Source organism: Eptesicus fuscus, chromosome 7 (genome assembly GCF_027574615.1).
Source record: "Eptesicus fuscus isolate TK198812 chromosome 7, DD_ASM_mEF_20220401, whole genome shotgun sequence".
Taxonomy (NCBI): domain Eukaryota; kingdom Metazoa; phylum Chordata; class Mammalia; order Chiroptera; family Vespertilionidae; genus Eptesicus; species Eptesicus fuscus.
The window spans coordinates 32,346,308-32,373,860 of NC_072479.1; the positions used below are offsets into that span (position 1 = coordinate 32,346,308).

The 27,553-nt window shown below is 37.0% G+C and overlaps 1 protein-coding gene across 2 annotated transcripts in view; it reads right to left on the reverse strand.

Annotated features, from left to right (window-relative positions):
- ACSS3 (acyl-CoA synthetase short chain family member 3) overlaps window positions 1-27,553 on the reverse strand; it is a 178,123-nt gene that overhangs the window by 60,744 nt on the left and 89,826 nt on the right. For both annotated transcript variants that reach the window (XM_008143810.3, XM_054718823.1), the window contains 2 exons: window positions 10,912-11,063; window positions 977-1,080 (listed from right to left, as the gene is read on the reverse strand). In XM_008143810.3, coding sequence (XP_008142032.2) covers window positions 977-1,080; window positions 10,912-11,063 — 256 coding nt within the window. The remainder of the gene's footprint in view (window positions 1-976; window positions 1,081-10,911; window positions 11,064-27,553) is intronic.

Genomic DNA, 27,553 nt, shown 5'->3' on the forward strand with positions numbered 1-27,553 from the left:
CATAAGATGGAGATTCTGAAAACACTACTATAAAAGGGTTGATCTGTTGTACTGGTTTAAGAAGGATTGAACTGAAATATGTACATATGAAAGCTACAAGGTTCTCATAGCTCATAGTTGCTCTCAGTAGCTCATAGGGAAACCCAACAAAATCCCTACACTCAGTGAGGAACAGAACAGATTCCAAATAACCTACTGACTTTCACATATGTACACAATTACTCCTCAAAAGCAGCGGCAGAAAGGTGTGTGTGTGTTGTTTTTTTTTATTTGTACCAAAGCTTATATTCTATCTATTTAATATGACATTTTGTTTTCCAAGGGTCACTTAGGGGGAGGAATATCGGGAATAAATCAAATAAGTTAATAAATAATTAAATATAATATGTGTGTGTGTTGAAGAAAAATACATTTTTCTGCCTTGAATGCTAAGCAGAAATATTCAATTTTATAGAGCACAAGAAGAGAGCCAGACAACCACAGGAAATCCTATGAGAGAAACAGTGCTTATAAGAAACACACACAAAAAAAACCTCTTAGAGCAGTGTGCAGGGAGTACAGGAAAGCAGAGAGAACAGAGATGAGTGATGAGAGTAATTTACATCAGGGCAGATGATAATGAGGCTTCCACAGCTCAAAGACAATGGGAGTACTGAAGGTAGGATGAAGGCAACAGACACTTCAAAGAAAAATCTGAAGTTTAGTGGCTTATTGGATATAGAAAATTAAGAGGAGGAGAAGCAAAAGAGGTGTTCGGTGCTTTACACCTAAGGACCAAGAGAATGGTGGCACCAATGTCATTTATTGAAGACATTTTTAGCAATAGAATAATCAAACAATTCTTATTTCTGCTGAAACCAGAACCATCTGAATGCCGAGTTTGTGCCTGATGGTCAAAGTTCAGAATTTCCTCCAATTCTTGCAGTGTTTTTGAGCATTTCTGCAATATTTATGTACATATTTAGAAAATGCTCACCAGTTTGCCACCAGTGGTCTAAGACGGGTACTCTGAAGACCTTTTTGGACCATTCCAGAGTATCAACATCACATCGTTCTCCAGCCACAAATAATGTTTTAAACCTAAATATAAGAGGGAGAGTGAATTCAAATTATTCCTTGAAAATAAATCTAAAAAAGTTCATCTACATTCTTTTAAAAATTGTACAATCTAACCACATTAATTTTTTCTGAGGAAAGCAGCCATATTACCAGTATATCATACTGCAAAAGAGTGAGAGGCATGATTTGTTTTGACCCAAATGGAACTTAATACACATCATGGCATTGGAGAGAGGTATTTCAAAAGTACAATTCACAGCTACAGCTTCTCAGCTTTGAAAAGAGCAACCAAGTTGATCTCTATCATAATCTGTCATCTTCATCTAATGCTTAAAGATGAAAACCTCTTTTTCCCCCTTGACATTATCTCTGCTAACTTTAGCTTCAACTTTGATTGCTATGTTCTACTTAGGTCTACACACAAAATACACTCTCAAGTATCAGCTAAGACAACAATTATGCTCATAAATATGATGCATGTGCTTCTTCTTATGAGTTCATTTGGTAACAAGTACTCTGATTTCAAGCACATATTTCCCCTATTCCAAGGACGTATAAAGTAAATATCATTATGGCCTTCAAAGTTTGTAAAGGCTCTTATGGAAAGGAATACATGACTACTGAGAAATGAAGCATCTTTGGCAGGGAGCCCCATGCCACAAAATAAAAAGGACGAAATAGAAAAATAGAATTGGTTTGACACTATTGCTGGTTCATTGAGAGAATGACTATTTTTCTTCCATTCTCAATGTCCATGACCTGTCAAGAAAAGGAATGTGTGCATGAAGAGTTAATTTATATCATCAAAGTAAAAGAACAATCAAATAAATGAAAACCTGCCTACCCAATGTAATACAGCCACAGAAAATTTATTGCCATTCCTTAAACTTATATCATCTCATGAAGATTCATGGAGATTCAAATATTCCCATCTTTACTTTCTAACAACATGCATTTCCTGTCTCTGATATAAACACATTTCATTCTATAATTATTTGTTTCTTATCTATTTCCCACAGTGCACTGTGAGCCCCTTAGGAGCAGTCATCTTTATCCCTCAACACCAGTCAAAATACTTGGGAATTTTTGATACTGAAACATTTCTAGAAGCTTAGAAAGACGAAGTACAGAGGTGGGGAGCTGGCAAAGTTTATGTCAGCTTGACTCATTCTATTGAGTAAAAGAGGAGGCATGTTGTTTTGTAAGAGCATGGAAATTGGCAAAGGACCAATGGCTGGAAGAAAGAAAAGTCTTGGTTATTTTGGGGAATTTTAAATGTATTACATAAAAGTGAAAGAACTAAAGAGCAGCTTCTTGGTAACTCAATCAGTAACCTAAGAGGCTAAGTCGACATAGCACAGGTTGGGTGTAGTACAGAAAAGAAGGGATGGCAAATCAATGTTTGGGAATCTAAGCAAGGCAAGAGAAATGGGGAAACAAGGTAGGAATAACCCTGATGGAGAAAATTACCAGGAAAAATAGTGGGGTAAGAGACAGGAAGAAATAATAGTGAGGTCACAGAAGAAATTTTTTAAAAATCAATTAAAGCAAAGGCACTGTAGAATCAGAAAAAAAGAGGACCTAGTTGTGAGAGGGGAATTTCAAACTTTGAGATCTTTAAAATGTGTCTCTTCTGAGAGAGGATAGTGTTTATGGTAGCAGAGAGAATCTAACATTGAAAGACACTGGATAACATAAGTGTATTGATAGAGAAATTTATCCTCAAGATATTAAAAATCACTCAAGGATGGTAACAGTCAAGAGGAGAGAGGAAGTCCATGACTTGTTGACTAAAGTTGCTGAAGAGAGCTCTGAAGAGAAGAGAGGATTACATAAATTGCAAGAGCTTTAATAGAAGATGAGCGATTAAAAGAACAGAAGGATCAAACTCGAATGAGGTCAACTTTAATATCCTCCTTCACTGTTATAAATAATCATGTCCCTAAAGGTGCAGTTTGGTCTCAAGAGTCTCAATGTGGACATTTCAGATGCTCAACAGCCACAGTAGCTATCGGCCACCAAATGGAATAATGCAGTTCGATCATGACTCTCTGAAGAAGCAGCAGACTTCCTACATTCGCCAGGATGATAAAAGTTTTTAGTTAACACTATATACACAATTCCTCCTCAAACCATTATGTCAATTTTTTTTTTACTTGTATCTGAGTGCATGCACGTGTGTGGGTGTGCAAGTGACAATAAATGCAACAAAGATAAATGATAATCTGTTACTTAATGATTCTATAAGAAGACTGTCATCACACCAGCTCTGCAAAATTTTGGGTTTGGTTTGGTTTGGCTCAATAACTTGTCATAGTTACAGGACTTCATATAATGGTGCAAGGCACTGCTAAAAATAATGTTTGAGCCTGGCTGGTGTGGTTCAGTGGTTGAGCATCCACCAATGAACTAGAAAGTCATGGTTCCATTCCTGACCAGGACACATGCCTGAGTTTTGGGTTGGATCCCCAGTAGGGGGCATGCAGGAAGCAGCAGATCAATGATTCTCTCTCATCATTGATGTTTCTCTCTCTCCCTCTCCCTTCCTGTCTTAAATCAATAAAAATATATATTTTTTAAAACTAATGTTTCAGTAGTTGCTTAGTGGCGTATTTTCCAACTACTTAGCCACTAGTCAGGCCTGGGACTCATCATGAAGGGGCTTGTAGAGCAGTCTAAGAAATTTAGATATCATCATGAAGGAAGGGAGAAGCTAATTAAAGCCAATTAACAATTTTAAACAGGAGATCGGCACAGGGAGATTTTTGCTTTAGGAAGCTCTAGAGGAGGCAGACATGGAATTATTCAGGTCTGAGCAAACACTTATCACTACAAGACAATTCTCATTTCCTTTAAAATCCTTTTAGAATACATTGTATGTTATTGGAAGAAGAAAATCAACACATAAATAAACAACAAAACAAAAAAAACCCTCTCAAATACTTAATCCTAAATAAAAGTAAAATGTAAGAAAACAGAATTGGGAGGAAAACATAGGTAATCATGACAAATTGTAAAAGCAGAAAAGACTGAGTGAAAATGTAGTTCCATTGTTTTTGTGCGGCTTCAAGTTGTATCACACATACTTTTGAGACTGACAATTGATACATGATTTAAAATTTAGATTAAGTTAAAAGTGTCATATTGTTTTTGTATATCATAGGAAATTTGAGCAACGAAAAGAATACACATGTTATTGTACATATTAGGATTTTTATTGTAATTTTGCCATTTATGACTGCAGGAGGTTTCAAACATAGTTTTCCAATTGATCAAAGAACTACTCTTTGTATTTCATTGAAGATGTAATAAAAGGAAAGAAAATATAATAATTTTCTAGAGCATATTTTATCTTTTTTACCTCCTTTTTCATCAATAATACAAGTGTAGCCGAGGCAGTGTGGCTCAGTAGCTAAGCATCGACCTATGAACCAGGAGGTCACTATTCAATTCCGGTCAGGGCACATGCTCAGGTTTTGGGCTGGATCCCCAGTGGGGAGCATGTGGGAGGCAGCTGATCAATGATTCTCTCTCATCATTGATGTTTCTCTCTCTCCCTTTCCTTTTCCTCTCTGAAATCAATAAAAATATATTTATAATAATACATGTGTAATAAATTTATTAGTCTAAAACTTTTCTTTAAGAACAGAATTCAATTTTCCATAGTTTGCTGTTTGAAAAAGTAAACAATATTCGCCTGGCTGGTGTTGTTCAGTGGTTGAGCATGGACTCATGAACCAGGAGGTCAGGGACATGCCGGGGTTTCAGGCTCAATCAATACCCAGAGGGTGCTTGCAGGGGGCAGCTAATTGATGATATTACTCTCATCATTAATGTTTATATCTCTCTCTACTCTCCCTACCTCCCTCTGAAATCAATAAAACCATATTTTTTTAAAAAGGATATTATGCATCTAGATCATTTGTATTAAAATATATAAAAATGACAGGTTTGGCTGATGCCAACAATATAAATAAAGAAAAAAAGGAAAAGATTTATAGTTATAAAAGGCCACATTTCCATCATCTGTCAAACCACAGATGGCTTCAAAGAGCTCTAGATGTCCCAGAGTTATACGTTTAGTTTATATATAAAACTGAAGATCTAGAACTTCAAAAGTATTTATTAATAAAAATGATGCTAAACATTGTCAATTAAAAATGTTAGCACAAAATACAAAATAATTTTTGGCTAATGAAGAAACAATAACTTGATATTACCAGCATTTTTACAAGTTTTATCATAATTTTTATTTAATTAATTTTTGGCATTATTTCCCAGCCAAGTAAATTACAATTAAATAATTAAATTATTACAATAATAAGCCATACACCAGCAATGAATTCTTATCTGATGGCAAATTTTAGCATTATGTATCTTAAAACTTAATATTTATTTTTATGGTTGTCCATTACAATTCTATTATTTTTCTTTCCTTAGATTTGAATTACATTAATATTATGGTAGTAATCTTTATGCTGGCACTAAAGCAAAATAGAAATACTTGATATTCAATAAAAAATGGTAAAAGTGCCCTAACCAGTTTGGCTCAGTGGATAGAGCGTCAGCCTGCAGACTGATTGGTCCCAGGTTTGATTCCAGTCAAGGGCATGTACCTTGGTTGCAGACACATACCCAGTAGGGGGTGTGCAGGAGGCAGCTGATCGATGTTTCTCTCTCATCAATGTTTCTAACTCTCTATCCCTCTTCCTTCCTCTCTGTAAAAAATCAATAAAATATATATTTTTTTAAATGGTAAAAGTGACAGCTAGCTTCATTGCAAGTTAGAGAATCCTTTCCATTTCCATTAAAATCAAGATGAGAAAAAATTTTGAAATCATTGATTTAGAAAAATGTAAAAGTAGTATAGACATTTCCTTTCCCTGGATACATTACAAACTATCATTCACCTGTGGCTATTTAAAACTTAAATCAATTAAAATTTTAAAAAATTGAAACTATCATTTTTTTAGCAGTATTAATTCTTTGTCAAGAGTTTAGTAGTGACATGTGGCTAGTACCTACCTTATTATAGAGCTCAGTTTTATTAGATAGTGCTACCCTTGATAATTATAGACTAACTAGAGGCCTGGTGCATGGATTCATGCACCGGTGAGGTCCCTCAACCTGGCCTGCACCCTCTCGCAATCAGGGACCCCTTGGGGGATGTCGGACTGCCAGTTTCAGGGATCGGGCTGAAACCGGCAGTCTGACATCCCCCAAGGGACATAGTAGTGCGTGAAGTGGCAGGCAGCTGGGGAGGAGCCCGAGTCCAGCCGAGTGCCGCACTACCCCTGCTCATCCTGGCCCTGCTGGGTCTGCCGCCACTCAGTAAGCTTGCTGAGCAGCGCTCCTGCTGTGGGAGTGCAATGATCACCAGGGGGCAGCTTCTGCATTGAGCGTCTGCCCCCCTGGTGGTCAGTGCACATCATAGCGACCGGTTGACCAGTCTTTCAGTTGCTTGGGCTTTTATATACATAGATGAATTATATGGGTGGTATTCTGATGTTAACACACACACAAAATGAATCTAATTCCAAATTTATAATACTAAAAATATAAACAAAAAAGATAATATGCAATATTCAGAGTAGGAAAAAGGAGGGGAGACATTAATGGGAAGGAGACTTATACACTTTCCCCCAACTTTATGTAAAACTGAGTACAATTCGAGATTAAAATAAAGTTGAAAATTAAGCAAAAAGAAAACAGAAAAATGGTAGTGTTATCAAATTAATTTTAGTCAAAATGGACAGGAAGCTGCACTGAAATGAATAAAGAGCTAAAAGATAAATTCTAGTGAAGAATTTCCAGGTAATAAAGTAGGAACAGAAGAAAACTAAAATGAATGTCTTATTCAAGGACCATAAACTACCAAACCAGTGAAAATTACTCTTTACTTATGCCAAAAGAAGTTAAATAAAAATAGATTATTTCAGTGATGCCTCATCAACTCCTAGTTCACATGACAAACATCATTACTTTTTGCCATCAGTGTTCCTGTGGTTATCTCCATCATTCCTTCATTCTATTTTCTCCTACTGTTACCCAGGAGAAGAAAATTACTTTTTCAAGAGAAAACTCAAAGTACCTTTTGAAAAAACCCTCCACCATTTTGTTACTGTTTTTTACCATATTAATTTTGGCTTCTGTTTAAGCACAATATCCCATTATGATTATTATGCCAAATATATAAATTCAACAAAATATCTTATTGGTTTTAGCAGTTACTTATTTTTTAAACCCATACCATTCCCCCATGTATATTTTTCCTTTTATGGAAGTCTTTGGATTTTAAGTTCTTTTAGCTTTGTCCATATGAACATTTGTCTATTTTGCCCTCAGTCTTTAATTAAAAAAAAAAAAATTAGTTTGACAATTCTCCCTCAGCACTTTGAAGATCTTTCACAACTGTCATTTGAAATCTATTAGCATCAGTTTGATTTTCCTCTTTGGTGCTCTATTGATTCTCTCTGGTAGTTTATAGACTTTATCTATAGCCTCAACTTACGTTTTACAACTTCCAAATGGCATGTCCAATGAGAATTTATCTGACTTGCTTAGTACTTGGATGGCACTTCCACCTGGATACATCTGAAAACAACCAGCCTTACCACTTTCTATTCCAGTCATTTCCAGTCTATAGAAATGTTTTTGTTTTTTAGCAATCTCTGATGCTAGGCTTTTTCTCTTTTGAATTAGCTCTCGTTGCTAAATAATTGGAAAAGAAAGGCTGCATAAAGTATGAGGTACTGTGATATCTTGAATGGAAACCCCAGCACTGAATACAGGAAACCCCAGCACTGAATACAGCAAAGTAGGTTTACAGTTGTTCATATGGAAAAAGACATTCAGGTTATGATTATTACAATAGCTTTATTAATTCAAAGGAATGTCACAATGGCAAAGTACACTTAAATATAATCTCATAAGTGCTCCAATTGCCGGCCTTCATTATTTACACATTCTTATAGACTACTTGCTATGATCAAACACAATTGTAAACCTACTTTTGCCTACTCCTGTATTTACTAACTTGATTAATATTGAACTAGAAAACCATAGGAAAATAAACTACTATGATGTGATGTAAAAGGGAAATGAGTTAGAAAGCAGAAGATAATAATAGCTAAGACAGTCTATGTTAAGAACTGTTACAAGTGCTTTGCATGATTTAGATACCTTTTATTTTCATTATATTATTGCTCTATTACTCTTTACAGTGAATAAAGGTTGGGGAGGGAGGCTATGTCCAAGGTCTCACACAGCCAGTGAATGGTCGATTGAACCAAGCTAGTCTAACTCCAGAGTCAGACTCTTAACTACCGTACTGTACTGCCTAGTTCCAGCTTTGCCCCAGAGTAGTTGAGAAATCCAAGGGATGCTATTTCACCTCTCTATGACAACGTTTTCTCAACTGAAAAATGAAATGATTACATTAGACGACTTCTAATCTATTTTTCCAAACTCTAGTCGACTATGATAAAATGAATATATAGTTCTGGTTATGTAAGTACAAAAGGTCTTGAGCATAAGTATAAAAGTATAGTTGTATGAGAAGAGTTGAATTCTGGTATTTATTCTGTCTTTAAACCAAATTTAACCTTTTTTGGACCTCAGTTTCCTTGTTTTTAAAATGAGATAGTTGGATTTCTGAGATCCCTTCTGTTTCTAACATTCTCTTAGTCCACAAATGAGAATCCATTAAAGTAGTTCAGTGAAGGTATTATCTCTGAATAGATTAAAAATATATAAAAAGTGAAAGTTGCTTTTGTCCCACAAATGATAAAAATCTCTAGGCTTTGTTAGTTTCTTACTTTACATCTCATAGTAAAAGAAAGTTTGTGGTATTTAGTTAGGAATGTGGGGCCTGGTCAAACTGCCTGAATTATTTTCTTTCTAAACAGTTGCTTAAACGTTCTGGGACCAATGTTACTCATTTGTATGATGAAGATAATCACAATTCCTATTTATTATGATGACAAAGCAAGATAAAAGTAAACTGCTTATGCTTGGCACATAGATTTTGAGTATTTGCACTTATTAGTAGTAGTAACTTGAATAATTGAGGGTATTTGCAGTCTTCATTCCTAAATATCTATTAGAAACATGTGCACATCATCATAAATAATTTAGATGCCTAAAGACAAAGGAGCAGGATAAGGAAGAACTTACTGCAATTTCTTTTACACTAAAATCTGACTCTATATCTTTATGTATCTTTTGGAAAACAATGACTTAATAGCCAGTTAGGATTGTTTGATTCTTTAAACATTAAGCGAATTAGAAACAGCTCCTGCGTTCACAGAAAAGATGGCATCGAAAGCCACATACAAATGGAAAAAGAAGACAATGCAGCAAATGAGCAACCTTAGTTTGCTGGTCACACAACTGAATGCCCTGCAATCAGAATGCATTTGTCAGTAAAGAGACACTGCAAGAAACCACAATAACTGCTTCTTCAAAAGCCCTGGAATTGTCTTAAGATGTGAAGATTATACACAGCCTCAAATGCATTTACAAAGTTTATATTTCTATCCTTTTGACTAAAATGCAGGAAACCTAATTGAAATGTCACAAGTGAGTGAATAGAGGGTTAGTATAAATACTAGAGGCCCGGTGCACAAATTCGTGCACAGGTGGGGTCCGGCAAGCTCGCCCTGATCAGGGCCAATCAGGCTGGGCCAGCTGGTGAGAAGGGCCGTGGGTGGTTGGTGGGCCCGCCCTGCCCCCTATTGGGGTAGGGGGGCCAATCGGGGGAGGGGCCGCAGGCAGTTGGCCGGCCAGCCCCGCCCTCTGGTCAAACTCCCCGTGGAACTCTCGGTCAAGGGGACAATTTGCATATTAACCTTTTATTATATAGGATTATAATAGAGGATTCATTTTATGAACACCTTTTATTTTAATAAGAAAATACTCTTTGGATGATAAGTAAATTTGATGTAAACACAGATCTACTTTTTCAAAAAATAAAAAAGGAAAAAGAAACAAACAAAACCACTGACCCTGCCCAAACTGATTGCTTACATCTGCAATCGGTGTGTGTTATCTATTTTTAATTCCTTCTTTGGGCCATAGCAACACAAAATTAATAACATTTGGTTTTTAACTTAAAAAATTCAAACCAACTTCATGCAAACACAGTTTCTGACTTGAGTAAACAATAAAATCTCTTCCTTTAGTTTATGATAGCAGTGACCTATTTCAAAGAGGTTCAATGAGAATCGATGCTGGAAACTGCCTTAAAGATACAAACTGCCATAATTATCTTTAGATATACATATTATTAAGCTGAAGAGGATGTCAATAAGCCAGCACAAAAGTATCTAAACTATTCACAGCATATTATTATAAAATAATAAAAATAAGTTCCTTTACTCTTTCAACAAAGGTAATTTGAGCTATAAAATTCATATTTTATCTGTATATGTAAAATAAAACAATATTTTTCTTCTATTAAAACCATTATTTTATTTTCAAAAGACAGGTATATACAGAGTTAGATATATATATAGATTATATAAGTATATATCTATATAAAATGCATGTATGTATGCATGTTAATTTATAGTCAGCATTTTACTTTAAGAAAAATATAAGCAGAGTAGTTTTAAAAATATTTGGGTAATATTTGAACTGAAATAAGCATGATGTGGTATTTAAAAATATCCATGGTGTAATTAAAATAATTCCAAGTGTTTCAAAGATATGTTTAGAACAGTCATTCTTAATATCATTCAGAATGTTTTGGCTCTCTCCACAGAAGATATTGCAATGCCAAAAAAAATAAATGTTCAGTTACTCATTCAGATTGCAGTTTTTGATGTAATTTGCCTTGTGCATCCCATTCACCTTGTTAGTGAGTACTGCTTCCCCAAGGCTGCCCCAGGGTCCTGCTGACGGATTGCTCTAATTGCAGTGGGCGCTGTAAACAAGGCAGCTACTCCATGCTCCGCCAGCACTCGGAAATAAGCGCCAGCATCTGGTGTTCCCACAGGCTTCCCCTACAATGAGATTCATTTAAAATGTCACTGGGTAAAATGCCTCATATTTCATTGACGGGTCAATACTTATACATTTAACACAGAAATGTTAATAAACTGGGACTCTCAACAAATCTGACTTTTAAAATATTCCCATGTTCTACCATAAATAAAACAAACCAAATGCCCAGGCATCAGAGAGGTCGTTTGTCCCATGACAACAACCTAAAAGCTTTGCAAACTCCGATTTTTCTTTTCTCAAGTTTTGTAATTCAAACTAATAGTATCCAACAGTCTTCTATTTTATAAGAAATTAAACCTATGGTTTTGTATGGTAGGCTGAATGAGAAACTTAGGTATTAGCAATTGCTAACTTATCTTTTTTCCATGATCACTATTACAAGTGACAATAGTAAATCTTAAAATACTTGAGAAGAGAGAAAAATCTGAATCACAGTGATTTCTGAGCAATGACCTTTTCATTTGAATGTCTCACTTCAAGGATAGCAAATTCTATGAATGTTTTTTAAATTCAGTAAGACATCCCAAAATGCATGTTTTCCACAGCCTCAAAATGACATTAAACATGTCCAGTCAAAATTCATGCATAAAAACCTAACAAAGGATGCAATTAAAAAGAACACAAAGCATTTTTAACTAATGTTTCTGCAAAGTGGAAAATGAGCATGTCATTTAAACAAATAAATAATTCTGTAAAAAGTTGAAATGACCCACAAAAATCTATCTGGCTCTGCCACACCCCTTATTCTTCGATCCATTCTCATCTGTGCTGCTTCTTCTGTGTTTCTAAATCCACGTGCCTGGAATGTTAATATATGTTATATGTGTACCATTTCTTAAACTTCTTTGACTACATATCCCATCTGAGCACCCTAAGGATTTTTTGGTCTGGAAAACACACTTGGGAAACACTGAACTAAGGTAAAAGGAGGGAATAATTTGCTGGCAGAAAACTTAGAGATCTTCCCACAGAGAATAATAAATGAAAGAGGATAATATAAGGCAGACCATAACTGTTCAATAATATAGATTTACTATCCACTTCTAATTGATAGGGCATGACTTTGATTTTACTTTTATTGTTTTCATAGTTGTTTTTATTATTCTTTAATGAAAATTACATTAATTAAAAAAGCTCTTTAGGACTTCCTTATGTTTTATTGCTTTTTTTCTTGCTCCTTTTTTAATATGTAGTTTTATTGATTTTAGAGAGGAAGGGAGAGGGAGACAAAGATAGAAACATCAGTGATGAGAGAGAATCATTGTTCGGCTGCCTCCTGCATGCCCCCTACTGAGGATCGAGCCCACAACCCAGGCATGTGCCCTGATGGGGAATCGAACTATGACCTCCTAGTTTTAGGTTGACGCTCAACCACTGAGTCATACCAGCTGGGCTCTCTTGCTCTTTAAATACAAAGGAAAGTATTATTGCACCTAGAAATTTATTTTTTATTATCCCAGCTATCCCAAAAGACTTGATTGCATTTTATTTCATTACCACCTCATATAGATCAACACATTGACACAATATACAATCTGGCAACTCATGTACATAATTTGACTAACACATTTTGAAGCCTTAAGCACAGCGGTCTAAAAATGAGTCAGCAACTTTATTCTTTCTAACCAAACAAGGTAAACATTTGACTTTTACTTCTTTGATCTGTCTTAGGCACTGATCAGTTCCTTGTGCAGTAGATTGTGACTTTGGGAAACTTGATCTTAACCTCATAAGGAATGATTTGTCAGCTGACCTTATGCAATTGACTTGCCATTTTCTTGCCTGCTAAATCAGAATAAATCACTGATCTAATATTTCCTCAATAAGCTAAAAGCACTGAGATAATATTTTAAAGTAGTTTGACCTCCAATTAAGAAAGATATTTTATATCCAATCGAAGTTCATGCGACAATAATATACTTACTAAAAGATGATATGAGCATCATAATGAAAATGCTATCCCACATTGACTACCTACACAGAGGGCACAATTTGATGTAGTTTACAATGCCTTTAATTAACTATGTCTAAAGATAACAATAATGATTAAAGTATTAGAAATATTAGTTAGAAACATTATCATACTTTTACAAATAATATAAAATTATAATGATTGTTGCAATTCTGACACTGTGCCAAATTTTCATTAGTATTATATTTACTCAGTCTAAAAATCAGATAACATACCATTACTATTAGGACACTGAAGGATGGTTACATAAAATTTTACAATGTTTTTTGTTGATCTCAATAGGTTCAGTTATTTTGCATTTTATTGTCCATTCCCAGACCATTCAAGGCTATGATTATGATGTTTCCTTATTTTAGAATTGCTTTACTATTTATATATTTTAAAATTTTATTTTCTTATGGATTCCCATTTTATCTCAAATCTTAAGTAAAACATGTTATGATATAGTAAAGAACTTACTATTCCCCAAAACAACTGTGGATTAACACAAACATTAGGTTCTGAATGATGTAAACACTTCAGGTAATACTATGCAGCACTGAGCAAGATCTTGCATCAGAAACCATCCTATATAATAAAGAGGTAATATGCAAATTGACCCTCACACCATGGCATGCGGTCAAAGATGGCTGCCACAAGATGACTGGCAGGGGAGGGCAGTTGTGGGTGACCAGGCCTGCAAGGGAGGGCAGTTAGGGGTGACCAGGCCAGCAGGGGAGGGTAGTTAGGGGCGACCAGGCCTGCAGGGGTGAGCAGTTGGGGGCGACCGGGTCGGTAGGGGAGGGCAGTTGGAGGCAACCGGGCCGGCAGGGGATGGCAGTTGGGGACGATCAGGACTGCAGGGGAGGGCAGTTCATGGCAATCGGGCCAGCAGGGGAGCAGTTAGGAGTCAATCAGGCTGGCAGGGGAGTGGTTATGGGGTGATCAGGCTGGCAGGCAGGCAAGTGGTTGGGAGCCAGCCATCCCAGATTGTGAGAGGGATGTCCCAGATTGGAGAGGGTGCAGGCTCGGCTGAGGGACACCCCCCCAAAGTGTACGAATTTCGTGCACCGGGCCTCTAGTCATCCACATAAAAACAAGTTATACTAAATTAGGTAGTGCTAATATATTTATTCACTTAATAAATATTTATTAAGCACCTACTATGGGCTAGACACTGTTCTAAATGCTGGAAATAATTTTATGAACAAACTAGGTAAGGTTCTGCTCTAATGGGACTTATATTCTGGTCATTATGGGTGTTTGTGTGACATAATATTATTAAAAATTACACAGCAGATGGTACAAACTATTTGTGTCTAATAAAGGGAAGGAATAAAGTAATAAATATAAGACCCATACGTTCTTTACAACTATCACCACTAGAACTTTAGAAAAATGAAGCAAAGCCTGTAAGCCACTTTCATTATGAGCTCTAAATGAAAGTGACTCAGTAACTTATTGATTTTATTGAATACTCTTCTCTCCTGCCCTCCTGCCACACACACACACACACACACACACACACACACACGCACACGCGCGCGCGCGCGCGCACAAATAGGCAATATCATTCCTTTAAAGTAACCAGTAACACACTAATTATGCTGAACTGCTGGAGAGGAAAAATGACGCTAATTTCAGAACCTGTATTCAGTAAGTGGCAGGAGCCCAACTACTATTCAAATTTTAAATGAGAAAATTCTAAGATTGTAGGGATTTTTAACAAATAACATACACACCAAAAGCAGCAATATGCCTAAAAGGTGAAAGTAATTTAAAAATTCTTCAAAACTCAAATCTATGTTCTTACCATTTGCTTTTATTTCCTTCCCCTAACCTAAAGTCTACCCTGTTGATTGCTGCCCAGAAAACAAAGGCAAAAAGCAATCCCTACAGTGGCGAAGCAGAGGTTATAAGCTTTCAGCTGTTATAAATCATGAAATTTTTACATCAGAGGTTCATAGACGATCAATTGCCCATATTTATAAAGTGGTTAGTGGGATGTTACAAAGCACTGAAAACAAGACAGTTACCAAATATCTTGAAATTAACCCGCAGTTACAAGTTTCTACTACTTATGAGTCAACATACTAATGTTTATGGGCCACAAATGATAAGCCCTGAGTTAAAAAAAAAACAGGTAATGTCTTGACTTCTCACATATTTCCCAATGAGGTTACGTTTTCAACACAGGACAGTAGTAGACTATAGCAACTTAGCAAAACAAAGATATAAAACACTAGAGCTAAACCTTTGAGCAAAAAAATCACTTACTTTATTAATAACCCCATGATTTCCATTTATCTACAGCTTGGAGTCAAAGCTACTTGTGGTTTCTCAAATTTTAACATAAAAACTTGAGTCAACTGCAGTTTTGCCTCTTTTTGTGGCAGGATACACCTGGTCTTTTTTTTTTAGAACATTTCTGAGAATGTTACCAAAGGCATGCTTCTATAGCATTTCTAAGGTGAAGACAGCACCATCCTTATGGACTAGTCTTAAATTTCATTTCAGCAGACAGGTGTAGCAGTGTGGACTTGTTTATTTTGGAGGAGTAATGAATAAAATTGGCAATGGCATTTGCTGAATTCCTGCTACATGCCTCCTGCCTTTATCAATGAATGGGAGTTTGGGTATACATCTAAACTTGAGGATGTATTACTTAGTGAAAAAAGCAAAATGCAAATATTGTGCATACCAACTGTACAATGCCATTTGTATAAAAAAGGAGAAAAGATACTTTATATATAAATTAACTACTGTACATGTAAGATTTGGTGCTTCCCAGTGAGAGAAATTGAACAGCTGGAAACTGGAAAGTGAGATTTACAATCTATACTCTTTTGTGGGTTTTGAAATATGAACCAAATGAGTATGTAACCTCTTTCAAAAATGGGCTTTTTCTTCCCTAAAGTTCTTCTTTCTATAATTCACATGAACTTTCTTAATGTTGAAAACATTACTGCTGCTTTAAAGCTACAAGGGATCATTGCCCCAAGCCTTAGGACTCCCAGACATAGAATTTGTTACTAACGCAGGCTCCCTTTTAAGGGGGAAAAATTTATTTATAAATACAATATGATGATTAAGAATTTCTATCAGATGAACTTGCTTGGTTATTTTCTAGAAACTTCCCATCATTCCATCAGCATCACCCTCCTTTATCGTATCCATACCAACATCTAATCCAGTGATGGTCAACCCTGAATGTACATCAGAATCATTTAGAATGCTTTTGAAAGTATCAGTACCTAGTCCCAACTCCCAGAGATCCGAACCTAACTGGCCTTGAGTTGGGGCTGGGCATTGTTATGGTTTATGCGAGCGCTAAGCGATTCTAACCTGTAGCCAGGATTGAGAACCAGTGTCCTTAGACAGGAGGCACTGCCAGACACTACATTATTCTTGAATACCTGCCTGCCCGGTTGCCCTAGTGGAGGAGCCCAGAATCTAATACCAGCCTTTGCTGGTTCTCTCTATCTGTTATAAATAAATGAGCCAATCTAAATATTAATAAAATAATGTACTAATAATTGCAATTTGATTATTGGGGTCATATAGTGAGAAAGTAATTTGGGAGAAGTACCTCATTGTTTCACATTCTTTATGCCTTGATCTATAACCCAGACTCTAGACTGGACATACATATCATGAATTGTAGACCTAGCACCTGCTATTTTTTCCAAAAATGTAATAACGTTTACATCTTTGCCTAGCCCAGCAGCTAGTTCTGTGTTGCCCGGAGACCTTTTAGAGCTATCCTTGTCATCAGAGGTTTTAGTTTGGTTGTATCACTGCTCAGGAGGATTTTATCTTAATTGTATCTAGATGAAGAGTTCGTGACCTGGACTTCAGGAATATTTTGAAAAATTTTTTAAATGTGTACATTGTCATTTCCCTAGTGATAGAAGTTAAGAGCTTTTGTCAAATCTGGAAAGGACTGCATAAACTAAAAATTTTCCAGGTATATGAGAGCCTGTGTTTAGCTCTGAGAAACAGCTTGAATGATGCTAGAATCAGATAGATAAGTAGGTAGACTATAACATCTGTTCATTTTCTTCTCCACAGGATGGATGTCCCTTTATACAATCCTGTTAACCCACCTCCATCAAAGGGCTACAGATAGACTCAAAAACCAAAAACCTAGTGGCCAATCTGAGATCCTCAACCAGCCTGTCTTCATGTCACTCCTATTAGTTGATTAAATGAAACTGTCATTTTTGTAAAACAAAACCAGTCAAATATCAGCAATTTTACATGTTTTGAATTAATACATTCCATAAGCTTTCCACTTTGACAATCTCTCTTTATTGTCTTCTGTGGTAGATACTACAGAGTTGTAATTCCTTATGTTGAGTCCTCCCTTTCTTTAGTTAAGAATGTGCTTTAGCTTTCAGACCCAATAGGGTAAGATTTTTCCAAGGCTATGGCTCCAAGATCCTTTCAGAGAAAGTCTATCTAATAAAAGAGTAATATGCAAATTGACTGTCACTCCAACACACAAGATGGCTGCCCCCATGTGGTCAAAGATGGCTGCCCTCATGTGAACACAAGATGGCCACCATAAGATGGCCAGCAGGGGAGGGCAGTTGGGAGGGACCAGGCCTGCAAGGGAGGGCAGTTGGGGGCTATCAAGCCTGCAGGGGAGGGCAGTTAGGGGTGACCAGGCCAGCAGAGGAGGGAAGTTGGGGGCAACCGGGCCTGCAGGAAAGGGCAGTTGGGGGGAACCCAGGCCTGCAGGGGAGGGCAGTTAGTGGTGACCAGGCCTGCAGGGGAGGGCAGTTAGGGGCAATCAGGCTGGCAGGGGAGCAGTTAGACATCAATCAGGCTGGCAGGGCAGTGGTTAGGGGGTGATCAGGCTGGCAGGCAGAAGAAGTCGGGGGCAATCAGGAAGGTAGGCAGGCGAGCAGTTGGGAACCAGCAGTCCTGGATTGTGAAAGGGATGTCCGACTTCCCATTTAGGCCCGATCTGGGATCGGGCTTAAACAGGCAGTCGGACATCCCTCGAGGGGTCCCAGATTGGAGAGGGTGCAGGCTGGGCTGAGGGACACACTCCCCCGTGCACAAATTTCATGCACCGGGCCTCTAGTTTACATTTATTAAAGATGTGTGTATTTCTGACTCAATCTAAAACTATCTCTTTTATACAAACTTTCAGCTATAAGATTTGTATTGTATAATTAAAACTTTCAAGAGTAGAACTTAAATATTCTCACCAAAAATAAACAAACAGGTAAATAAATGAGACAATTGATGTTTTAATTAACTAGATAGGAGCAATGCTGTCACAATTTACATGTGTTTCAACTCATCACAATGTACACCTTAAAGATCCTACAATTTTTTGTCAATTATACCTTGATAATGTTTTTTAAAAATTTAAGAGAAATTTATCTATCCCTTTTGGTTTGGTTCTTCCCCTGCCTTCTTCCAGCTCTGAGAGTTGGCCATGTTGAGCCAGTGAACAGGCCATTGCTTCCACCTAGGTCATAAGAGTCTACCTGTCTCACTAAAAAGATGCTTAACTCTGAAGTATTGATGCCAGGTAAACGAAGCAGAGCACTGGAACTGGTAATCTTGCAGGACCAGTACTGAGCTAATTAGGGACTCTGACATATTTACCATTCTCAGCAGTCACAGGGAGCATTTATCACTAGGAGAGCTGGTGGCTCGTGACTTCTAGCTTTCATCTCTGAATTCTTCCATGCTGATGTACAATCACTCTGCTATTCTGCACTAGAGGGACCAATTAAGGTGGTTTCCTTTTTACTTATAGTGAATGGTGAGACTTTGCTGTGAGCAGAGAAATTAAATGGCGTCTTGCTTTATCACACTTCCAGCTCTCTGCCCAGAAAATACAGGGTGGCTATTCCATATGCATGTATACTGCCATTCAGCCTGCGGTTGTACAAAGCCTGGCTCCTCCATACGATTGAATCCTTGACATAAAAAAGTCCTCAAATGTGCACATATGTTCCCATGTTAAAAAGCAAAACAAAATAAACACAATAAACCTTCCTATAAAATTGCTCTCATAAAGGTGGTTAATGACAAAACTCTCCTCAGTTGCTGCCTGGCCAGACCTCTCTCTGTACCACTCAGACTGCTGAGGCCTTATCTTCTGAAAAACCTCCCCTCCACTGGTCTTCAGGACACCTTGCTTTTCTGATTCTCCTACAGCCTCTCCAATTTTTCATTCTCAATTTACATTGTGCCCCTTTCTAAATCTTCACCTCTCTGAGTATCTTCATCACCTTAGGGATTAAATTACTAACTTTTCTACATCTGTAATTCTGAAAGTTTTTCTGAGCTTCAAACCTGGTTCCCGGCAGCATGCAAATGTCTGAGTAGCACCTTTAAACTCAACATTACCAAAATCAAAAGTACCATTTCCCCAGCACAATAGTCGTGGCTCTACTGCAGTATTTCAGTTGATAACTGCCATTATGTAAGTTGTCCTAACTGAAGACATCACAGCTATGTCCAACATCCTGTTTACTTCTTTCTTGTAATATCCACCCGAATCCCTATCATCCTGCCTTTTTAATGTTCAGGCCACTGGTTCTGGCCATGTAGTTTGTGCTTCTTAACCGCTTCCCAATTGTTCGTCTCTAAAATGTAGCAAGAGAGCACTGATCTTGGAGCCAGAAAACCTTGTTTCAAATCCTAGCTCCATCTGGTTATTTAATGGCTTTGATCCTCAGTTTCTGCTGTAAATAGGGGCTCCAAATATTTACCCCATGGGTTTGAAGAGAGAGAATATACTAAGGCCTTGTATATAAGTGCTTAGAAGAGTTCCTATTACCCAACATTCAATCAATAGTAGCTACTATTATGATTTGTACTGTCTTATCCACAGTTTTCTCTGTCTAGTATAGTCCATAAACTTCCCTTAAGGAACTGGTGGACGTATTTTTCAGTCAGAGTGGCATCCCAATTCTGCCATTTACAAGCTATGTGACCTAAAGCAACTTATTTACTTTCTTGGATCCTCATTGAGTTCTATCATCAGAAAACTGCATCCAAACAGGTACAAGAATTAAATATAGAGTATTTATCACAAGCCATGGCTCATTGTAGTTTCTGAACATTTTTTCATATCTTTCACATATTACATAGAGTAAAAAATTTTTTAGTCATGATTTGTTTGCTTTCTGTCCTTTATAGTGTCCTCTTTAAATATATTGTCTGGATTTTCAGTGCAAGGATTGCATCTGATTTTTATTCTGTTCCCCTATCAGTCCCTAGCAAGATAGGCACCAATAAATATTATTGATGGAGCTATGACAATAGCTGAACTTGCTTGCGCCAATATAAAACACAGGCGCACATAGAGAAAAATAAACTGAACAATAAATAACTTTGTACAATTTGGTCCAGTGAGAGAGAAATCTAAAAGATGCTGGTATCAGCTTTACAATCTTTCCCAATTGAGAAAATCACATTATATGGCCTGAATCAGAGAAAAAGGTGAGTCACTGTTTTTTCTCATTCCATAGATACAGAGAAGGACATTGGTGATATACTACATTAAAAGACTATCATTTTCCATTACATGACGGGGAAAACAAAGGACTATGATGTGTGCCTACTGAGCGCACTAGTTAGCAACACTGTGCCTACTAGACTTAAATGAAGTAACATATCCCTCTGCCTGAAAGAAGCAAATCTCTTTCCCTGAAATAGGGATAATCAAATTAGACAAAACAGATTAACGTGAGATGGCAAAGTTCTTATAAAAAGAAGATAACTACAATAAATACAGGTAAAATTATAATGTTAAAATGAAGGGTCTAAGCATCCAGAGGGTCCATTTGAGGAAAATACACTATAGGATGACTTCATGAAGACTATGGGTCCAGAGCAGCATTGACAGAAGTAGATGACATATGCATTAAAGATACACTGGGGATAATTTCACAAGAGTGTTCAATACAAAAACAATCTGGAAGTAGTTCTTATCCTCAGTATTTGAAATATGAAATGTTCAAACTTCGAGAATGTTTAAAGTTCTGTCCGTGAATATACAGCAGTAATAGTTATCAATATTTTGAAAATATGTGTAAAATATGTGTAAGTAAAGCTGTAATATTTTACTATATATAATATGCATATATATCATATTCTTTGAAGACTTCAAACTCATTTCACATACATTATCTTATTTGATTCCTATACAAATAAAGGAGAGAGTAGAGCTAATTTTCACAGTAATCATTCATAAAGAGAAAAAAGACAAGATTATCTAAACTATTCCTTCCTCCTATGCATTCAGAAAAAGAGCATTCAATAAGAGATTATCAAACTTAATATTCTGAAGTTTATATATATATATATATATATATATGTATATATACATACATATACATATATGTGTATATGTATTATATATACATACATACATATATATGTATATATACAGTGTAAAATTAGTAATGATAAAGCTCATCAAAAAATAAAAATGAAAGGTTATAAATGTATGGGTAATGGTAAACCATGAACTGCATTATTCACAGATGAAAGACTTCAAGGCCACTCTTATTTCTCTCCCAAGTTCTACTCTAAAAGAACAGACTCTTGAAGAGAGAGACCACTGGGTTATTTTCCACATCTGCCTCTCATTCTTCAAAGTTGGTGGTAGCAGGATCAACACATCCTGTGTGCTGATTCCTTTGCAGGGCGCTTAGAGAGAATTAATGGGCTCCAAGGGAGCTGCTCTAGTGCTGTGATGACTGCTTGTGAGGACAACCAGACTGAAAGAAGAAATGTCGAGTATCTGAAAATTCAAACATTAGTGACTGGCTCACACGGGAATGAAAGATTGGCATTTATATTGTATAATTCTATTCCGGGAAAGAATAAATTCATATTTCTAAATAACAACAATAGCTAATAATAGCCTTTTATTGTATTACTAGAGGCCCGGTGCACGAAATTCGTGCACGGAGGGGGGTTGTCCCTCAGCCCAGCCTGTACCCTCTCCAATCTGGGACCCCTCAAGGGATGTCCGACTGCCCGTTTAGGCCCGATCCCTGGGATCGGGCCTAAACGGGCAGTCGGACATCCCTCTTACAATCCAGGACTGCTGGCTCCCAACTGCTTGCCTGCCTGCCTTCCTGATTGCCCTTAACCACTTCTGCCTGCCAGCCTGATCACCCCCTAACCACTCTGCTGCCAGCCTGTTTGCCCCCAACTTCCCTCCTCTGCCGGCCTGGTCACAAGGGAGGACCAACTGCCCTCCCTTGCAGGCTTGGTCCCTCTCAACTGCCCTCCCTTGCAGGCCAGGTGCCTCCCAACTGCCCTCTCCTTCTGGCCATCTTGTGGTGGCCATCCTGTGTCCACATGGGGGCAGGATCTTTGACCACATGGGGGCAGCTATATTGTGTGTTGCAGTGATGATCAATCTGCATAGTACTCTTTTATTAGATAGGATAGAGGCCTGGTACAGGGGTGGGGGCCAGCTGGTTTGCCCTGAAGGGTGTCCCTGATCAGGGTGGGGTACCCTTGGGGCGTGGGGCGGCCTGAGCGAGGGGCCTGTGGTGGTTTGCAGGCGGGCCACGCCTCCTGGCAACGCAAGCAGAGGCCCTGGTATCTGGAATTTATTTTCCTTCTACAATTGAAACTTTGTAGCCTGGAGCAGAGCCAAGCCTGGGGCTCCCTCCGAGGCTGGTAGCCATTTGTGTTGGGGTTATAATTGAAACTTTGTTGCCTTAAGCGTGTGGGCCTGGCCAGGGTGTGTGGAAAGCTTTGCTTCCCCTGTTGCCGGCGGCAACCCTGGCCTGCTCTCTCAAGCTCCATTCTGCCGCCATTTGTTTGAATTTGTTTACCTTCTATAATTGAAACTTTGTAGCTTGAGTGGAGGCTTAGGCCTGGCCAGGGCAGGCGGAAAGCTTGGCTTCCTCTGTTACCTAGGAAACCTTGCTCTCTGTGGCTGTAGCCATCTTGGTTTGGGTTAATTTGCATACTTGCTCTGATTGGCTGGTGGGCGTGGCTTGTGGGTGTGTCGGAGGTATGGTCAATTTGCATATTTGTCTATTATTAGATAGGATTATATCCTGGCAACTATTCTAAGGCCTTTTCATGGATTCACCAATTTAATACCACATAAGGAAAGTACAATTAATATTTATATTTATACAGTAGAGAATTGAGGCTGAGAGCAGTTAAGTAACTTGTCTGAGGCCAAACAATTTGTAGACATTTCAGGAATCATAGTATGGAAGTCTTAACTGCTATGCTTCCTCTCAAACACTAAAATTTTTCACTAATTTAGAATGAAAACTTTTTTCACTAAATGAATTTGAAGAGTCAGCTTCACTCACTATGAATATAAATTGGAATAAATTCCAGAGTCATAAACATTAAAACATGCTATCAAATCATATACTTATTCTAGAAAAAGAAAAACAATGAACTTGGAACAGATTCACAGATGTACAGAATTGAGAGAACATGTGTCTATTTTAATGATGAAGAAATGGATTCTAGAAGAGGTTGAGTTAGTTCACCTAAGGTTATAGAGGCAAATAAAGGCAGAGAAAGACAAGTAACACAGATATTCACATTTCCAGACAAGTGACTATGCTCCCTCACCACAGTTCAGAATCTTACGTCCTCTACTTCCTCTAACTAATTTATTGCCCGAGTAGGCAGATGTCGTACCTATCTTCAAAGTTAATTATTGAATTATTAACAGACAACCATCTGCCCTGGCTAATCTAGTGAGCATACTCTGAAGAGATTATCAAAGTAGTTTGCTGCTTGAAGTTAACAATTTGTGAAATGCAAGCAAATGTAAAATCAGAGCAAGCTTCCATTCCTTGAAAACTTTCAAAGAGAACGCTATCACACAAACATGACATTTGCCATATCAAGATCAAGTATGCCAACCAGTTTATGATGTAATGCCAAGCTAGATTTAAGGTGTCTAATAACTAATATTCTATTCTAGGTAATAACTAAGCCCAAAAAGAGTACACTGATTTCTTTTTTTAAATTTAAGATAAAATATATTTTTGTGTCATTTGATATATGAGCAGTTTTACAACATTTTCCCCAAGTTTTACTGAAGTATAATGAACAAATAAAAACTGGCTGTATTTGAGCTGTACTACTTGATGTTTAGATACATGTGTACATTGTGAAATAATCACTGTAATCAAGCTAATTAATATACTCACTACCTCACAGAGTACCATTCTTTTCTTTTCCCTTTTCTTTTCTTTGTTTTTTTGTGTTTTTTGTGTTGTTTTTTTTTTTTTTTTTGTGGTGAGAACACTTACAATCTACCCTCTTAGAAAATTTCAAGTGTACGATACATTATCGTTAACTATACTACATTACTGTACATTACATCTCCAGAATCTATTCACAGTGAATAACTAATATTTTGTACCTTTTGGCCAACATCTTTCTACCCAACAGCAGAAAAATACACATTCTTATCAAGAGCATATGAAACATTTTCCAGGACAGCTTCCATGTCAGGTCACAAAACAAGTCTTAAATTTAAGAAAATAGAAATCATTCCAAGTATCTTTTCTGACCACAATGGAATGAAACTATAAATCAGTAATAGTAAGAAAACAGAAAAAATTCTTAAATATATGAAAACTAAACAAAACACTCTTTAATAATGATTGGGTTTAAAAGGAAATCACAGGAAAAATTTTTAAAGTATCTCAAGACAGATGAAAATGAAAACACAACATACCAAAATTAGGGAATGCAACAAAAGCAATAGTAAGAGGAAAGTTTATAGTGATAAATGCTGACATTTAAAAAAAAGATATTAAATAAACAAACCAATTTTACACCTCAAGAAACTAGAGAAAGAACAAGACCCTACTAACCCCCCATATTAACGATCAATGTAAGAGAAACAAGACAGCAAAAGGAGGACAAACTGTCAAAAAGTTAGAAAGAGTAGATGAGTTCAGTTTGGTTCCATAAGCATTTATTGAATGCTTCTATGCATGCTATGCATTGTGCCAAGAGACTAGTTTTTGAGGTTTTCACACTACACGGGGTATAAACAGATAGTTTCAGTACAATGTGGTCATCTCAGTGACAGACATATGCTCAATGGACAGGAGAACCATGGAACGAGGCACTGAGTACAGCCAAAGACTGTGAGAGGAGCCTCTGGAGAGATGATAACATATAAGCAGTCTTCAAGGTTCGTAGGAATTAACAAGATATGAGAAAATCAGAGGGAAAGTCATGCCAGGCCACAGAAACAGCATGAACAACAGAAAAGAGCATGGAGCACAAGAGTGGAGAGAGGGAGAGAGAATGGCCTGCAAGGAGCTGTCAGGGTTGATGCCACTGAGAGAAAAATAAAATCAGATCGAAGAGGCCCTTTGACTTTCAAAGTCACCGATGGCTTCTGCTACAGCAGCTTCTATGAAGTGATGTGGACAGAACTGGGACTCCCGTGGAATGAAGAATATGTTCAGACAGTGTGGGTAGAGTGTTTTTTTCCAGGATCTTCGTGCAGAAGAAAATAAAGATAGGCTAGCTAGAAGTGGGAAATTATCTAAAAGGCTTAATTTTGTTATTATAGAGAATTGAGTATGTTTACAAGTCATAGGAAAGAAACCAGAGTGCAGAGAAACGTTTTAAAAATGTAGCTTACTTCATTCACTCTTCTACAAAAACAAGTATTTATAGAGCATCTACACTGTTCTTGAGCACATCATTCTAGATAAAGACAAACAACCAAGACCCTTTTAGAGGTGGTTTTATGGGCCAAAATCTGACTTAATAACCCAACCATTTAGAGATAGAAAACCAGCCAGGTAAAAATGAAGGAATACTAATATCTTTAAGTGGTGACTGGAAGAATTCCACAAATATAGAAAATAGTCTCTAATATTTTTCAGAATCATTGCATTGCAGGATTTTAAGGTGGTAAAGAACCTTGACATGGTCTAATACTATTATCCACATCCCACATATAAAATTCCCTTCTCCACATTCCTCATCTGATATTGAGAGACTTTAAATAAAAGAGAATCTTTTATTTACGAAGTTGCCTGTTCTACTACTGAACAATTAAATTTATCTCTAATTATTTCCAAAATATTGGTCTCAGTAACTCTGCATTACTACACTATTTCCTTTATAGATAGCAATTCTTTAAATATCAAAAGATACTGAACATATACAAGTATACACACTAAATATTTTATCTTTCAAACCGACCTTTCACAATTCCTTCATTTCTTTCTCATATGACGTTATTTTCATCCTAGTCCCCTTCTTTCAGATGGTTTTTTGTTCATTTGTTTGTTTTGTTTTGTTAATTCTCACCCAAGAATATTTTTTCCATTGATTTTTTTTTTTTTTTTTTTGAGAGAGAGAGTGGAAGGGAGGGGGAATGGAAAGAGACAGAGATCAATGTGAGAGAGACACATCGATTGGTTGCCTCCCGCACACACCCCACAGGTGATCAAACCTGCAACCAGGTATGTGCCCTTGACAAGGAATTGAACCCATGACCCTTCTATACTTGGGCTGATGCTCTAATCACTAAACCGCACTGGCTAGGGCTCCAGATGCTTTCTAATAAGTTGCTGGAGGCTAATTTCAGCCAGTCATAAATGCAAGAAGTTTCATCAAAAGGTTGATGTTACCTTGAGGATTCAGCAGGGCTGAATATATATATTGTTGCCTGCTGGAATGGCTGAAAAGCATTTCCCCAAACCTGAATTTACATAAATGATTGCTTGCTGCCAGACAGCTGAGGGCATTTTAATCTACATGTTATTGCCTCCTGCTGGCCAAACACCTGAACAGTCAAAGGCAGTTCCCCTAAAACTGACAATACCTACTGTATACTAAACCTTAGCCTTTGATATGTGTATCTACTTTGCCTTAGGGCAATTTGTGTTAATAAAGAGCAAGGGGTCCAGAGATTCAGAGAACCTGGTTACTGAAGCTAAGCCCTCCTCTGGCTCCCCCATGGATTACAAATTTATATTATATTTCTAGTCTCCCTTTATTAATTTAGACGCAGCACCTTCTCCAGATTCCTAAACCCTTCTAGATGCTGGAGGAAGACCCGGCATTAAAAAGTTCATTATTTTTTTTTCTCCTCCCCATTAACCTGAACACAAATTTCCAAATGTGAAAGAATAAAATAAAATCATAACATTATATAAGACATTTTTAAAAGCAATCCTACCAACTGCTTTTGTTTGAATTATGGACAATTATAATGCACAGGGACTTAACCACATAAACTGCAACCAACTCAAGTTTCCCATACTTCATTTCTGCAATTATTTTTAATATAAAAATAAGATGAAGATTTCCATATTTTCCTATCTTGTGCTTTTTGTACCAAAAGTCCAATTTCATTTCAACACTGATTTAGTAAACTACCATTTGGCTATTCCTCTAAAATTTGGTCTCCTGCAACTCTAAATATGTGTTTTAAGTATTCATAAAAGGCATAGATAAAATTAAACATAATGATCATATGAGCAAAATTTTCTAATATAAACACAGAAATCTTATTCCTGGGTGACA